At 35.7% G+C, this 17,265-nt stretch overlaps 1 protein-coding gene across 1 annotated transcript in view; it reads left to right on the top strand.

The window, feature by feature from the left end:
* Positions 1-12,662, top strand: part of ERLEC1 (endoplasmic reticulum lectin 1) — a 50,467-nt gene extending 37,805 nt beyond the window's left edge. The window contains exons 12-14 of the mRNA XM_027865073.1: positions 4,631-4,708; positions 4,945-5,020; positions 12,317-12,662. Coding sequence (XP_027720874.1) covers positions 4,631-4,708; positions 4,945-5,020; positions 12,317-12,388 — 226 coding nt within the window. The 3' untranslated portion in view covers positions 12,389-12,662. The remainder of the gene's footprint in view (positions 1-4,630; positions 4,709-4,944; positions 5,021-12,316) is intronic.
* The last annotated feature ends 4,603 nt before the right edge of the window (positions 12,663-17,265 follow it).

The raw sequence follows: 17,265 nt of genomic DNA, 5'->3' as shown, positions 1-17,265 counted from the left end.
AGATAATGAAATCAGTATCAATACTTGATATATATATATACCAAATGATGAAAAAGTTGATGCAATTACAGACAGGGGGAAGTGAACAGTAAAATTCAATAGTTAAGGACCTCACTGTACTCTTTGTAAAACAATAATAGCTAGCATTTATTAAGTATCTACCTTGTGACTGCTGCCATGAAATTAAAAGATGCTTGCTCCTTGGAAGGAAAGCTATGGCAAATCTGAACAACATACTAAAAAGCAGATATATCACCTTGCCGACAAAGGTCTGTATAGTCAAAACTGTGGTTTTTCCAGTAGAAATGTATATTAGTAAGAGTTGGACTATAAGGAAAGCTGGAGAAGATTTTTTGAGAGTTTCTTGGACAGCAAGGAGATCAAATCAATCAATACTTAAAGAAATTAACTCTGTTCATCAGAAAAACATAATAAAGCTGACGCTTAAATACTTTGGCCACATGATGAAAAGACAGGACTTATTGGAAAAGACTGATTCTGGAAAAGATTGAAGGCAAAAGGAAAGGGGACAGCAGAAGAGGAGATGGCTAAATGGTGTCATGAAAGCAACAAACATGAATTTGGACAGACTTCAGGAGATAATGGAGGACAGAGGGGCCTGGCATGCTGTAGTCCCCAAGATCTTGAAGAGTTGCACACAAATGAACAACAGTATGCCAAGCACTTTACTAAGCACTTCACAAATATTATTTCATTTGATCCTCATAACAACCTTAGGAGGTAGGTGCTGTTATTATCCCCTTTTTACAGATGAGGAAGTTGAGATAAACAGAAGTTAAATTATTTGCCCAAGGTCACACAGCTAGTAAGTGTCTGAGGAGGGGATTTTAACTCAAATCTTCCTAATTCCAAATCCATCACTATATCAACACTCTAACACTCAGCTACTAGATGTAGACAGATCTGACATAAAAATAAACAAAAAGGAAATTAAGAACCTCAATGGAATTTTAGAAAAACTAGATATAATAGCTCTCAGATGATTACTGAATGAAAATAGAAAGAAGAAATATTTCTTAGCCCATGGCATTTTTACTAAAATCATGTATTAAGGAATAAAAACCTCACAAAAGAATGTATAAAAGCAGAATATTAAAAATCTTTCATGGTTCACAATACATTAAAATTACGTTAAATAGTGGGTCAAAGAACAGTAATCATTTCATCAAAGAAAATTAGAACAGTGAAATGATAAAACTTTGGTGATGCAACTGAAGCAGTCCTTAAGGAAAAATTTATACCACAAAATGCTTTCATCAGCAAGAGAAAGAACAAATCAGTAATTTTGGCATTCAGATTAAGGGGAAAAAAACCTAGAAAAGTAGCAAATCCCCGGAAAAGGTCAACTGAGTACAAAAATGGAAATCCTGAAAGACAATAGGGATTAGCATAAATGAAAGCAAAAAAATAATTGAAGTGGTAAATAAAGCTAGAAGTTAAATTTTTTTAAAGATAATCTAGTTTGCATTTAAAAAATAAAAACTAAATTACCATATGGAAAATGAAAAAGAATTAATGACAAATGGAGAAATAAAATTATTAGAAACTATTTTGCCCAATTAAATGCCAACAAAACTACAAATGAAATAAATGAATATGTACAAAAACACCAAATTCCTAGAATTTAAATAACCCAATTAGAAAATGAAAATGAATAAACTATAAATGAACTCCCAAAGAAAAAATAACACGATGAATTTAAAAGTGAATTCTATCAAACATTTAAAAAAAAAAAACGAAACGAATTATAGTATTACATAGGTTGGGATCCTATTCAAATTCCTTCACTGATACAAATATGGTCTTGATCATTAAACCCAAAAAGAGAGAAAACAGAGAAACAAAACTATAGACCAATATCTCAGATGATTCCAGCCTCAAAATTTTTAATTAGCTAAGAAGCTATAGCAACACATCCAAAAGAAAGTACACAGTGAACTAGGTTTGATTTATAACAAGAATGTAGAGTTGGGTTAATATTGGGAAAGCTAAGTATAATCTTCCATATTAAAACAAAAATAATTTAAAAATTACATCAGTGGTTGCAAAAAAAATCATTTAACACTATTAGCATTTGACAGCATTAGTTTCTCTAAGTAGCAGAGGGATAAATGGACCTTTCCTTAATAAGGTAAATAGCATCTATCTAAACTCAAAAGCCAGCATTATATGTAATGAGATAAATATGGCCTTTCCACTAATGTTGAGAGCAAAGCAAAAAAGTGTTATCACCACTGTTATTTTATATAGTTCTAGAAATGCTAACTACATCAAAGCAAAACTTTCACTTTTTGCAGATAATAAGATGACCTGAATGTGTAGAGAAACATAGTCAACTCAAAATTAATTGAAGCAATAACTTCAGTAAAATAGAAAGATATAAAATAAACTCATGGAACTTTATATAGCCTTTCTGTATGCCAACAAAACCCAGTAGGAAGTGATAGAGAAATTTCATTCAAAATAACTATAGAATATATAAAATATTTGGAAGTCTATGCCAAGACCCACTGGAACTATGTGAATACAATTATAAAACATTCTACAAAAGTAAAGAAAGACCTAAGCAATTAGAGATATATTAATTGCACATGGTTGGGCTGTGACAATATAATGATAATGACAGTAGTCCCTAAATTAACTTTTCTGGTGCTGTAGCAAACTATAAAAGTATTGTTTTACAGAACTAGAAGAAATAATAAAATTAATCTGGAGACACAAAGGGTCAAGAATATCAAAGGAAGTAGTGGGGGGGAACAGTGGGAGGGAAGAATGATCTCAAATTACAAAGGTATGATCATCAAAACTGGTTAAAAAAATAGAAAAGTTGTTCTGTAGAACAGATTAGGTACATAATATAATATAATATAGAAACATAATCACCTACTGATATAATGACTCAGACAACACCTGCTGGAAAAACTGCAAAGTAGTTTGAGAGAAATTAAGTTTAAAACAAAACCTCACATATAAGATAAGCTCCAAATGTATATATGACCTAGATATAAAGGGTCACATCATAAACAAAGGAGCAAGGAAGGAAATGATTTTGGATGGGGGAAAGTTCTTAACCAAACAATGATTAAAGGATATGAGCAAGCAGTTTTTAAAATAAGAAAGTTAGCCATCAACAGACATGAAAAACATGCTCCAAGTCCCTGCTAAGAGAAATCCAAATTCAAACATCTTTGGTGTTTCACCTCAGAGTCAACAGATTGGCAAAGCTGACAAAGATAGGAAAGTGGCAGTTGTTGGAGGGAATATTCAGAGCGCACTAAAGCGCTGTTGATGTAGCTATCAAATTGATCCAGCCTTGCTGAAAAGCAGTTTGGAACTATCTCCAGAGTTAATATAGCCTTTGACCCAGCAATGCCACTACTAGACGTATGCCCCAAAAAAATCCAAGAGAAAGGGAAAGGAGCCCTATATACGAAAATATTTATAGCAGTTCTTTTTGTTATAGAAAAGTACTGGAAACTAAGGGAGTGCCCATCAATTGGAGAAAGGCTGGACAAGTTATGGTATATGAATGTAATGGAATGTTGTTGTGCACTAAGAAATGACAAAAGGGATAAATTCAGAGAAACCTGGTAAGGCTTTTATGAACTGATGCAAGGTGAAGAGCAAAACTGAGAGAACAATTTATATAGTAGTACCTACAGCATTATAAAAGAAGACAGCTTTGAAAGTCCTAAAGAACTTTGATTAATGAAATTACCAACCATAATTCCATAAGACTGGAGATGATGCATGTTTTCCCACCCCTTGACAGAGATGTGCAGAATTAGACGCTCGTTTTCAGACACCTTTGATTATTTGTCACCAAGGAGGGAGTGGGAAGATGGGAGGAGGAAGTAATGATACTGTTGCCCAAAAATACCCAAAGCAGCATCAATGAAATATTTTTTAAATGCATAGGAAAAAACAGAAGGAATTTCGAAGGGAGCCACAAACAGGCAGGACAGTTCTAAAGCTCAAGTGTTGAATTTGTCATATACTTTTTAAAAGATTTACCTAATAGAAATGTGTGCTTTTGTATCTAGTCCTCTTTTTCTGCTCTTTGTATATGGAAATATTCTTGTTTATTGTTGTTTTCCAAGTCCATAATAATAAAAAATTTATATTTTAAAGTTATAGAGGAACACATCACACTAAGAAAATATACAGGAAAACCTATTAATCTAGATTATAGTAATTCGGAATTTATTATTGAGCCTGTGTACTATCTAGAATATAGATAGATAGAATAGAGATTTGCACTCATAAGCAAAACGAAATAGTGGGATATGGCTAACTTTACTTAATAGAGAAAGCATAGTTTACTGCTAGAGCATTTTATAATATACTAATTGAAGTATGCATGTTATCTGTAATTAGGGCATTGAGTAGGACCTAACCTTGACAAACATTATTTGCAGTAAGTTAAAAGTACAACATATACTTAAATCTTAATTTTTTTCTTTTAAAATTCACTTTAAAAGGCAATTTTTTCCTTTTAAAATATGCTTTATAAGCCAAATTTTGTACAGACTGACCTTATTTTATTTATCCTGAATGAATAAACTTTTTTGCTTTATTAATAACAACTTGTTTTCTTCTCTGTTGGTAGGATGGTATCGCATTTTTATGGGAATGGAGATATTTGTGATTTAACTGACAAACCAAGACAGGTCACAGTAAAACTAAAGTAAGTTTAACATTTGAATCATTCTTCATACATTTTTAATCAACCATATTATATACAAAATTTTCATAAATAGAGAATATACAAATATACAAAAAACATGTCCTATTTAAGATTATACAAGATCTTTGCTTTATTTTTTTTCTAAATTAAAGTCCTTTGTGGTTTATTTTATAGCTTAAAACAAACATAAGTCTTTATAGTCTGTGGAATTCCTTAAAGTATTTTTTTTTTTGTAGATGTAAAGAATCAGAATCACCTCATGCTGTTACTGTATATATGTTAGAACCTCATTCCTGCCAGTACATTCTTGGGGTAAGTACAACAAATGTCATGAATTAGTCTTGGGCCAAATCTAGAATCTAAGTTAAGACCTTGGGGCTGCTTACAAGGAGCACCTGGACTACATTCTCATGTCCAAAAGGAACTTTTCACAGATTGAAAGCCTTAAAAGATATTAGAGGCTCCCTCATTTTACAAATTTCTCTGGCATTTTCCATCCCTCAAATGCTCATCGTCCTCTGCTGTGCCTACTGACCTCCCTAGCTTCCTTTAAGTCCTAATTAAAATCCCTTCTTTACTGGAAGTCTTCCTCAATCTCTTTTAATTCTAGTACCTTCCCTCTGTTAATTACTTCCTATTTATCCTGAGTACAGCTTGCTTTATATTTGTTTGCATGTTGTCTCCTCTATTAGATTGTAAGCCCCTTGAAGGTAGGAACTGTCTTTTGTCTTTTATTCCCAGCGCTTAGTACAGTGCCTAGCACATGGTAGTCATTTAATAAATCTTAATTGATTAACTAATTGAAGCTGAGAAGTTAAGTAACTTACCCAGGATCATATAACTATTTAGTTCTGAGATAGGAACTCAGGGTTACCTGACTACAAGCCCACCCAGCACCAGCTAGCTGCCAGTTTTTCCCTCAGACTATCTCAACTTTTTAAAACTCCTGTTCATATCCAAATCCCATAGTACTATTCTATGAAGGAAGCCTTTCCCAAACTACCTTAGATTAACTTTCCTTTCTTTCTGAAAAGAAACATGGGCGGAGGAGGGGGTGTGGGGGACAGTCCCTACTCCCAAGGATCTGATTTTCTAATGTGTTAGTAAACATTTATCAAACACTCGATTTTTAAGATTTAAAAAAAAAAAGCAAATAACATTTCCTGTCCTCCTGGATCTCACATTCTTTTGGAGGAGACAACTAGCAGAACAATATGTACAAACAAGCTATATGCAGGTGAAATAGGAGATAATTAACAAAGGGAAGGCACTAGAATTGAGGGATTGAGAAAGTCTTCCTATAAAAGATGGGATTTTAGTTCAGACTTGAAGGAAAGCAGGGAAGTCAAAAGGGGGAAATAAGGGGAAAGAGCATTCCAGACATGGGGGACAGACAAAGAACATGCCAGGAGCTGAGAGATAGGTGTCTTGTTCCTGGAACAGCCAGGAGGCCAGTGTTACTGGATCAAAGTGTACATGTTGGGGAGTGAGGTGTAAGAAGACTGGAAAAGTAAGAGTAGGGTAGGTTATAAAAGGCTTTAACTACCAAACAGAGCATTTTGTGTGATTCTGGAGGTAATAGGGAACCACTGGAGTTTATTGAGTGGGGGAGGGGGGGGTCTGCTTTGGGAAAATCACTTCAGTGGCTAAATGCAAGATGGATTGGAGGGGGAAGAGACTTGAGGCAGGCAGACCAACCACCAGCCTATTACAATAGTCCAGGCGTAAGGTGTTGAGGGCTTGCATCAGAGTGCTGGCAGTGTCAGAGGAGAGAAGGGTGCATATAGGAGGGATGTTGCAAACATGAACCCAATAGGCAGTTACATTACTACATTTTACAGTTCTCCTTCAAACCAGAAAGATCTGGGCAAGCTTTCCAGTTCTGATTCTTACAAGTATTTTTCTCCCCTACCTGTAATGGAAGGGATAGTTCATTTTCTTGCCCATTTATCCACTTGACATCTGAGAATGCCCAATAGATTTTTGTTTTCCTAATTGTGAAAAAAGAACAAAAATAAAATAGTATTTTATATTATTCCATCAACAACATTAGAGGCACATTGGCATTGCTACATAATGAGAAAACCAAAGTAATAGATATCTAAGTTCATTTAGTGTCAAAGCCATGTTTAGAATTTGTAGTATATGTTTCTTCTGCTCTTGAATTCATTATCTTTACCTCATGTGTTATGGCCTAGATTCCTCTTGCAGGAATATGTGCCTGTTTCTAAGATATTAAAGGAGCTACTTTCTCCAAAGGCTTTTTAACCCTTCTAATTAATTATTAATATTACCTATGGCATTAGATCCATGAAAGAGCATGGTATAATTTTTTTTAAACAATCTTTTTAGTAGTAAGGATATATCATCCTGAAGCTAGGTCTTCCCTGACAGAGTAAACTGAGACAGTTATCTAGATAATTCAGACTAAAGTTTCTTCATCCTGTTTTTATCTCAATTATCCATATTATTATCTTGCCATAGTTTTTAATATTCATTTTGACAGTAGTAACCTGGCCTCTGTCTCCTTTAGCTATCTGTACCCCTACTTCCTGCTCCAGAGTTAAGACTTTTATTCCTCCCAAATCTGAACATATTCCCATCAGGATGTCATTTATGATGGAGCCAGAGATCACGTAGAGATTGTTAGCAGAATGGCATGGCAAAGTGAGACTCCAAGTTTCCCAAGGAGGGGTAAACCAGCTCAGGTCATAAACTTGGTGGATCAATGAATATTGTTTTACTGATCTTTATCCTTCAGAATTATTACTTGGGCAAGGTTTATTTTTGAAACCCATTACCTAGACAATAAGACACAACCTTTAGGCAGCCTAAATGTTTCTCTAATGAGTTTGACATATCTAAAGGAAAAATAAATAAGAAGACTTAAAGAAAAGAATTGGTAAAACTCTATTTGAAAGACATGTGCACATTTCTGAATGAGAATATTAGAGAACAAGTATTTTATAAGGCTCCCATGGAAGTTATACAAACATCCATAACATGCAAAAATTGATTATTTGCTGGGACATAGAACTCAAACAAATGCAGAAAGGCAGACATATTGAACATTTTTTTGTAGACTATAACTTTAAAAAGCAGTCGGTAATGGAAATATGAACAAAAGATATGAATCTAAATGGAAATTAAAGACATCCTACTTAGTCAAACACACAAAAAATAAAGAATAAAAATTATTAAGTAAGATAAAATTTATAAGCTATAGCTCAGTTGGAGGAACAAAATTAGATCACTGAATGTTTACAAAAGGGTGGATTAACAAAAAAAGACTGGGAGGAAAAATATTTCCATAATTCCAAAAAAGGAACAAAAGACATTTTGAAAATTAAAGGTAAGATAAACAGAATTAAACTAATAAAGAAATGGGTTTTGTTTAAGACTTAGAAAACTCAAACCATTTGCTATATTGATTTAAAAAGAGAGAAAGAAGAAAAACCCAAATTATCAAAAAGTAGCTATTTGTACCAAATAGAGAGGGAGTAATTTTCCAAAAACCTTACACAAAATGGATGAATATCTACAAAACTATGCCAACAAAACAGGCAATAACCCTGTCAATGAACTCCTGAGAAGAATAAACCCCAAACTCCAGATCCAGAATCATTTACAAATGACTTATGGCAGACATTTAATTTAAAAAAAAATAATATTTTCTCTCAATTGCATGTTAAAACAATTTTTTAACGTTTGAGGATTATATTAAGTTTCAAGTTACAAATTCTATCCTTCCCTCCTTCTCTCCTTCCTCTCCTCCCTCCCTGAGAAAGTAAGCAATCCAATTAAGGTCATACATGTGTAATCATTTAAAACATTTCTTTATTAGTCATTTTGAAGAAGAAAACTCAAACAAAAAAAAAAAGAAAGAAAGCATGCTTCAGTCTGTATTCAGACAGTATCCATTCTTTCTCTGGAGGCAGATAGCATGTTTCATCATGAGTCCTTTGGGATTGTCTTTATTGTATTGCTGAGAATAGCTAAGTCATTCACAGTTTTTCATTGTATAATATTGATTTTACTATGTGTAACATTCTCCTGGTTCTGCTCACTTCACTTTACATCAGTTCATTTAAGTCTTTCCACGTTTTTCTGAAATCATCCTGCTTGTCATTTCTTATAGCATAATTATATTCCATTACAATCTTATACCACAGCTTATTCAGCTATTCCCCAATTGCTGGGCATCCCTGTGATTTCCTTCTTACTGGCAAATATTTTTAAAAGACAAATAGCCCTTCTGTATAACTTATTTTCAAAAACAGAAAAAGAAGGCACTCTGAGACTCAAATCTTTGTATGGTCCTCATTCCTAAATCTGGGAAGAATAAAGCAGAGAGAGAACTATAGACCAGTAGTAACAAAAACACTAGTAAACCTCTGTGTGTGTGTGTGTGTGTGTGTGTGTGTGTGTGTAAAACACTGGCAAAGAGATTACGAGAGGTCAAAAATCATTATGACCAAATTGCATTTTAAGAAAAAATAATGGTTAAAAATTATGAAAACAATTACATAAAATAATATTGATAACATAATTACATGATTATAACAATAGATGGAGTTAGTCAACAAATATTTGTTAAACATCTACTATGTGCTCAGCATTGTGCTAAGTGCTAGGATTACAAAGCAAGACAAAAACCAGTCCCTGCTCTCAAGGAACTCTAAGTCTAATAGAGGAGACAACATGAAAACAACTATGTGCAAAAAAGGTATATACAGGACAAAATTGGTAGGGAGGGGAGCAGTTTAGTCTCAGAGCGAAGGCACCAAGATTAAGAAAGACTAGAAGAAGATTTTTATAGAAGGTTGAACTTCAGCTGAAATTTAAAGGAATCCAGGGAAGCTCGGAGTTGGAAGTGAGAAGGTTGAACATTCCAGGCATGAGGGACAGCCAGTGAAAACCTTTGGAGTTGGGAGATGGGGTATTACATATGAGGTGAGGAACAAAAAGGAGGCCAGTATCAGTGGACCTCAGAAAATGAGGGCAGGGAGAGAGGAGGAAATAAGGTGTAAGACTGCAAAGGTAGGAAAGAGCCAGGTAACAAAGGACTTTCAAAGCCAATTTGATCCTTAAAGTAAAAGAGAAGCACCGAAGTTGACTGCATATGAGGAGAGTGATGTGCTCAGGCCTGAACTTTAGGAAGATCAGTTTGACAGCTCAGTGGAGGATGGCCTGGAGTGGGGAGAGACCAGATAGGGAGAAGGGGCATGCATATAAGAGAGCTACTGCAAAGGTAGAGAGAGCAAGACTTTATCACTGATTGGGTATAATGAAGGAGAGTGAGGAATCAAGGATGGCACCTTAGCTTTCAAGCTAGTTCTAGGATTCTGGGTCAGTCACTAACCTCTCTCAGCCTCAGTTTCCTCATTTGTAAAATGGAGAGACTACTACCACCTGCCTCACAGCAAAGCTCAAATGAAATTTTAAAGCATTTTTAGAATCTCAAAATCATTTGTAAATGTTACCTATTATTATCTTGCTGTTTACCTCAGTAGATCCATATAGATAAATTAACAGAAAATTAGAGGAGAATGGAAGGTTATAGCTCCCAACTGTGTAGTTAAGGGATATGACAATATTATAAAAGACAAAATTACTTTGATTTTATCAAAAATTCTTTTGTTCAAATAAAATAAATGCAGGTAGAATAAATTATTGAATAGCAAAAAAATTTCTGAAAACACTTCTGACAAATGTCCAGTATCCAAAATCTACAGAAATTTGACAGAAATCTGTAAGATTAAGAGCTATACTCCAACAGACAAATGGTCAAAGACTATGAATAAAGTTATTACAAAAAAGAAATGCAAACTATCAGTAATCATCTGCAGCAATGTTCAGTAGCACTTACAATCATGGAAATGCAAATCAACTGACACATCACCTGGAACCCATTGGCAAATATGGTAAAAGGTGGAAAAGTTCAGTTATAGGAAGGGACTTGAGAAAACACAATTGTGCCTTGAGAAGGCACAATAATTCACTGTTGATGGAGGCTTGAATTAATTCAACTAGTCAGCAAGCATTTAATCAGTGCTTATTATGTGTGAGACATTGTGCTAAGCTCTGGGCATACCGAGAAAGGCAAAAACAGCCCCTGTGCTCAAAGAGCTCAATCATCTTGGAATACAGTTTAAAGTTGTGAATGAAAGAATGCATAAAGTAGCATTTATTATGTATTTAATATATGCCAGGCATTGTGATAAGTGCTGGTAATACAAATACTAAGAAAAGAAACAGTCTTAGCCCTCAAAGAACTTACATTCTAATTAGGGAAGATAACACATGGGGGAGAGATAATCAGGAGGCTTTTTTGTTGTTTTTTCTTGTGGAAGTAAGAAGAGATGGCAGGATCACCTGCAATAGTAAACAGCTGGTAAAATAGATTATAATTGTTCATAACCTTTTAACTCATAGTGCTACTATTAGGTTCATACCCAAAAGAGATTATTGACAAGAAAACTCCTATTGATACAAAAATATTCAGAGCAGTACTGTTGGTAAAAGCCTCATTAAGAAGTGAGTCAAGGGATGGCCCCTTTAATAAAAAAAAAAAAATCAAACTATGAGGGGAAACCCTCAGGGTTGCTCACCAAAAGAGAAACAGTTACTGTTTACATTCACTGAGCCAGGAGGGTCCAAAAAATAACATTAAGTGGTTCTTGGGCACCACTAGTTACCTTAAGGTAACTAGGTAGCTTTTGGCCATCAAAATCTACCTTCCTTGGGGCAGAATACCCTCAAGTAAGGGGAGGGGAGGGGAAGGGAGGAGCTAAGTTGCCCAACTGGAACTGGCCAGCTGGGTCCCCATTCAGGCAGCTCAGGTTACTCACAAAAACATTTGTCCTTTGTTTTTGAAGTGGACCATTCCATCAGGGAGATGATGACATGACTTGCAATTAACTTTGATTTGAATGAGGGAGGGCTGTGCAAAGTCACCAGCCTCAGTGGGTGTTGCCTCACTCAAAGTAAGAACCTGAAAAGACCTTAGCTTACAAGGGCCAAGGTCTCCCGCTGCATCCTAGGCCATCTCCAGTCATCCAGATCTATATCTAGCCACTGGACCCAGATGGCTCTGGAGGAGAAAATGAGGCTAGTGACTTTGCACAGCCCTCCCTCCCTCAAATCAAAGTTAATTGCAAGTCATGTCATCATCTCCCTGATATCATGGTCCTCTTTGAGAATGAAGGACAAACCACACACAACCACCACCACCTGTTTGTAAAAGCAAAATATGGAAACAGATAGTGTTTGCAAATTGGGGAATGTCTGAATAAATTGTGGTATATGACTGTTTTGGAATATGGTATGGCCTTACAAATTCATCTTTTTAACACATAGAACTATTGAAGTTGCATATACTATCAATCAACTTTTTTGTGTTGTTTTTATTTAATTGTTGAAGGGTAGAATTCATTGAGGATCAACTGGAAGTTTGTATAGGTTGAAACAATGTCTAATAATATTAAAAGAAGATTAATAATATTAAAAAAATACCAAATTGTTGAACCAAAACAATGAAACATTATTTCCATTCCTTCATCTTAAAGACTGTATTCACTAAATAATACTTTTTTTTTTGTTCTGTAGGTAGAATCTCCAGTAATCTGTAAAATTTTAGACACAGCTGATGAAAACGGACTCCTTTCTGTCCCTAGTTAAAAGATTAGTGAAGCAAGAAGAATGAAGATCACGAAAAACACCATGATTTCTACTTTCCATGGCCAATGACCTCATTAGAGTTCTCAGCCAATGGAGCTTGACTGAAGGACTGTTTAAGGGGACTCTTTGAACCACTTTGTGAATATATATGTGTATATAAGAGGTTATTGATAAACTTTTAAAGCAGACAGTTTTGTCTTACTCATTTCATTGTGTTGTGAATTAGAAATTTTGTAAAAAAAAAAAAAAAAAAAGGTGTTCTTTCTCCCTCTGAGGTAAGAGGTTTCAAAAATAAATCTTGCCCAAGAAGGTTAATCAAGTGTCATAAGCATTGCTAAAGAGGCAAGTTTTTAAACTGACTAATCAGGCTGATCTTATCGATGCCTACTGTGGTTGAGGAAGTGAATGCCATGGCTGAAGATAACTTCACCTCCTTTGATCATCTCCAAGAAATACTGATTTGCAATAAGTCATTTCCTTCTATGACCAATTATTACTTATTTTTCCAGTGTGTATTAATGTGGTTGGTTCTTCCCTTCAAGGTACATGTTCTGATATAAACCATACACTTTCAAGGATTCTGCTGTATTTCCTATTGTTTTAATCTAATAGTATGTACATTATTCTGACTTTCTTGTACTTGATGATTATAAGCTGTCTATTTCAGGTCCTGGAATCATAGCTGTAAAGCCAAAAGGGACTTCAGACACCTTCTAGTCCAAGCTCCTCATTTTACAGATAAGACACTGAGGCCTAGGGAGGTGAAGTAATTTGTATAAGGTCACAAAAGTAGGACATATCAGAGGCAGGATTTGAACTCAGTCTCTTCTCGTGTTTGCAACCAGCCTCTGTCATGTAGTCAGTGCTAAATTATTCAGGATTGAGATTCTCCATTCCTTTACTTCTGTTTTCACATCTTGTCATATGTCTTTCAGACTTCATCTTACTTTTAATACTTGTGACAGAAATAAAAGGAAAAAGTGAAAGAGAGGGGAAAAAAAGTGATCATAAACTCATTTATTTTCCTGCTTTAATCAGTTCTTGTCAAAGGACTGTTCACAAATGTCTCGGTATTTTAAAACAATATTTTCCTGAAAATTATGAGGCTTGAATGATTCAGTAAATATTTGAGCCTCCTGCTTGAAGTGAGACCGTAGGATCGTCAATTGAGAGCCAAGGGGAGCTTCAGATCCAGGGGATTACCCAACCCTCTAATTTTAGGAGGAAACTGGCCCAGAGAGGGTGAGTGACTTGTCAGAAAGCCAAACAGTTAAGCAGTAGAGCAAGAACTTTAATTTGGATGCTGAATCAATCCAGCTCTGAGCTGATGGAATCCGTTTTTATTGGTGAGATTAGTAACTATACAATATCCAGCTTTTTACAGTGTAAATTATGTGCTATTTGGATACTTATTTTCTATCCTGTAATTGAAATCATGGCATTTCTTGGAGAGTATGTCTTTTTTAGCATTTCTTATAATGATAACCAGAGTGCATATTTTGTCCTTTCTAGGATCTATTAGATTCAGATTGGCCAAAAGCTGACCCTTGCTGTCAAAATGAAACCATGTAAGGAACTGTTGAGGTACAGGCATGGTGAGAAGAGAAGGGCCAAAATGATTAAAGAAATGGAAAAAATACATGATCAGCAAAGTTAAAGGGATTGAAGTTTAATCTGAAAAAGAGAAAGCTAATGGTAATAGCGAGTCAGAGGACTCAGACCAGTTCTTTTCTTGTGATGAATAAATCTGGGCTTCTATGAGGAATAATGTAGATAAAATAAGAGTTTTAGAATTGGAAGGGGCTTCCAACTTATAAGAAGCAGTGTGGTAGAGGAGAAAGAGCACTAGATCTGAAGATAACTTAGTGTTCAAGCCCTGGTTGTACAACTCAAGACAGCTAGGTGATGCAGTAGATAAAGCCCTAGACTTAGAAGTCAAGAAGACCTGACTTCAAATCCAGCCTCACTTATTAGCTGTGTGAACCTGAGTAAGTCATTTAACCTGTTTGCTTTGCTTTCTTCATCTGTAAAATGAGGACAAATAATGGCACCTACCTTCCAGATTTGTTGTGAGGATAACATGAAATAATATTTCAGTGCTGAAGTGCTGTATTTGTGGTCCTCTTTTTACCACTTAGTACCTGTGGGATTGTGGGCAAGCCTCAACTTTTTGAGGCTCATTTTTCTCACCTGTATAATGAGAATGATGAAACTGTACCGCCTACCTCAGGGTGGTTGTGAGGTGTCATCATAATTGTCATCAAAGATTTTAACTAAATCAGTGAATAGGTCACGAAAAGACTGACTTTAAAAAGAAACAAATAAGCTTTCTTCGATATTTTGGCTCTTATCCTGACTTAAAGGGAAGGCACTAGACCAGGAGAAGATCTTGAGTTTCCTTCCAGCTCTGTGATTTTGTTAAAGTAGGAATTTCCAACCAGTAACCTTTAAAATCTTAACTGGTAACACTCCAGTATGGGCTACTAGCAATACCTACATACACACATAAACACACGAACACTGATTATCTCAAGGCTTGGAGGAAATGAAAATTAACTCCTCTTCCTGCAAAAGGTGGTAGGAAGAGAACCCTGAGGGACACCTACAATTAGAGGGTGTGATCTGGAGAAGAATCCAGCAAAGGAGACAGAAGAGTAGTCTGATAGGAAGAAAACCAGGAGGAAGTGGTATCTTGAAAATCTAAGAGAATGTCAAGGAGGAGAGAGTGATCAACACTGTCAAAGGCTACAGAGGGGTCAAGGAGAATAAGAATTGAGAAAAGAGCATTGGATTTGGCAGAGAGCATTAGTACTTTTGGAGAGAAAGTTTCAGTTGAATGGTAAGGTCAGAAGCTAGATTGTAAGGAGTTAAGAGAATGTGAGAGAAAGTGGAGATACCCATTGTAGAAAGTCTCTTCAAGGAGATTAGCTACAAATGACAAAACAGAAACTGGATAGTTAGCAGGGATGGAAGGATCAAGTAAGGGTGTTTTTCAGGATAAGGAAGACATGAGAATGTAGGCAGTAGGAAATGAGCCAGTAAAGAGAAAGATTGAAAATAAGTGAAAGAATAGGAATGACAGAGGTGGCAATCTGTTGAACGAGACAAGATGGAATAAGATCACTTGAGGAGTTAGCCTTGGTAAAGAGCAAGGCCACTCCATCATGTGAAAAAGGGGAGAAGGAGAGAGTAGTAGAAGGCACCTGAATGATAAAAAAAAAAATTGAGAAAAAGGAGAGAAGAGAAAGGTCAATAGCCTCATTTTTTTCTGTAAAATATGAGGCAAGGTTCTGAGCTGAGAGAGTATGGGAGACATAGAGCCTTCCTTTGGAAGAGCTGCTATGGAGAGTGGCTAATACTGAATTGATAAGGGAGATAGTAGGATTGCCTAGGAGCAGTAAGAGCCCAGTTGAGGTTATGTAACAAATTTGTAGTGGAACCAGTCACAACAGTTATGTGATTTTTTGCATCTTTATTTAGCAGGACTGTGTAGGCACAAAGGTGACAAATAGTGGGAGTGATCCAAGACTGAGGCTTGGCTAGGCATAATCAGTGATATAAAAGGGTAGGGATTCAAGAGGACAGTGTAGAGTTGAAATGGTTCACCAAGAAGTCAAGATGGGGAGAAAAGGAGAGAGTGGCTAGTACAGAGGAGATGGCCTGAGAGAGAATTGAGGGGTCAAGGGAATGGAAGTCATAGTGAGGATAAAGTGTTATAACAACTTGACCTACAGCCAAGAATTGGTGTTTCCAGATTCTGATTTCACTTCTCTGCATTTCAATTACATATTGAAATCAGAGATAATAACTGGTCTCTACTTTAGAGAGAGGATATGAGCATCACTGAATTTTTTGAGATGTAAGTTTTCAGATTTAGTTTTGCCACACTGACATAATTTAAAGTGGAAAGAATATTTATCTTCCACTTTTTTTTAGATAGTTCTGAAGAATCAAGAAGTAATTTATCAAGGTGTCAGGCTCTTTAGTCCAGTTTAAGAACTAGGTTACTGTAGTCCCACTTTCACCAAATCAGAAACTTAAGCAGGAAGCCTTCCTAACCAATTTTTTTCCAGTGTTTTCCCTCTTTAATTATTTCTCATTTATCTTGTATATAATTTGTTTTGCATATATTTGTTTACATATTGCCTCCCCCATTAGACTATAAGATCCTTTGGGGCAGGAACTGTTTTTTGCCTCTTTTTAGGCCAGTACCTGGCACATAGTAGGCAATTAATAAATGTTAATTGAATGGAATTGAATTGAATTGAGCAGCCAGGACCAAGACATTACATGCACACTGTCAACCTAATCTGAAAGCCAAGACTGTTCAAGCTCTCCAGTCACTAATTGGGTCACATTTAATCCCTACTTTCAAATGATCAGCCTCAATGCTGAAATTAAAGGGTTATTTTAGTTGAGCTGACAAGCTGCTTCTGTCAGAGATTTGAACTTCTTTGAAATTTTTCTAACTATGACAGGGATTAAGGTAGAATTTTTTCTAAGGGACTGCCACTCAAAAAAAAAAGTTCTGAAAAGGTATCTCATAAACTGAATTGGAAGGAATATCTGACCATTTGGCCTTTTGCTTAAGGACCGTTAGTGAAAGGAAACCAACTTCCCAAAGTACTTCATCTCATTCTTTGATAGGAAGTTTTTCCTTGTATTGAACAGAAATCTGTAGCTTTGCTAGTTCTTAACATTGCTCCTAGCTTCCCAAGCCGAATATCCCCAGTTAATTCAACCATTCATCATAAGGCTTTATCTCTGAGGTCCTTCACCATCCTGGATGCCCTCTTTGAGTGCCCTCCAGCTTGTCAATGCCCTTCCTAAAAAGTGTGGTCTGACAGGGTGAAGTTGATTAGTGGCGTCACTTTCCT

This window comes from Vombatus ursinus, unplaced genomic scaffold (assembly GCF_900497805.2).
Source record: "Vombatus ursinus unplaced genomic scaffold, bare-nosed wombat genome assembly UNPS02014778.1, whole genome shotgun sequence".
NCBI lineage: Eukaryota > Metazoa > Chordata > Mammalia > Diprotodontia > Vombatidae > Vombatus > Vombatus ursinus.
The sequence above is the reverse complement of the archived record's forward strand: the minus strand, read 5'-3'. Positions and strand labels throughout refer to the sequence as shown.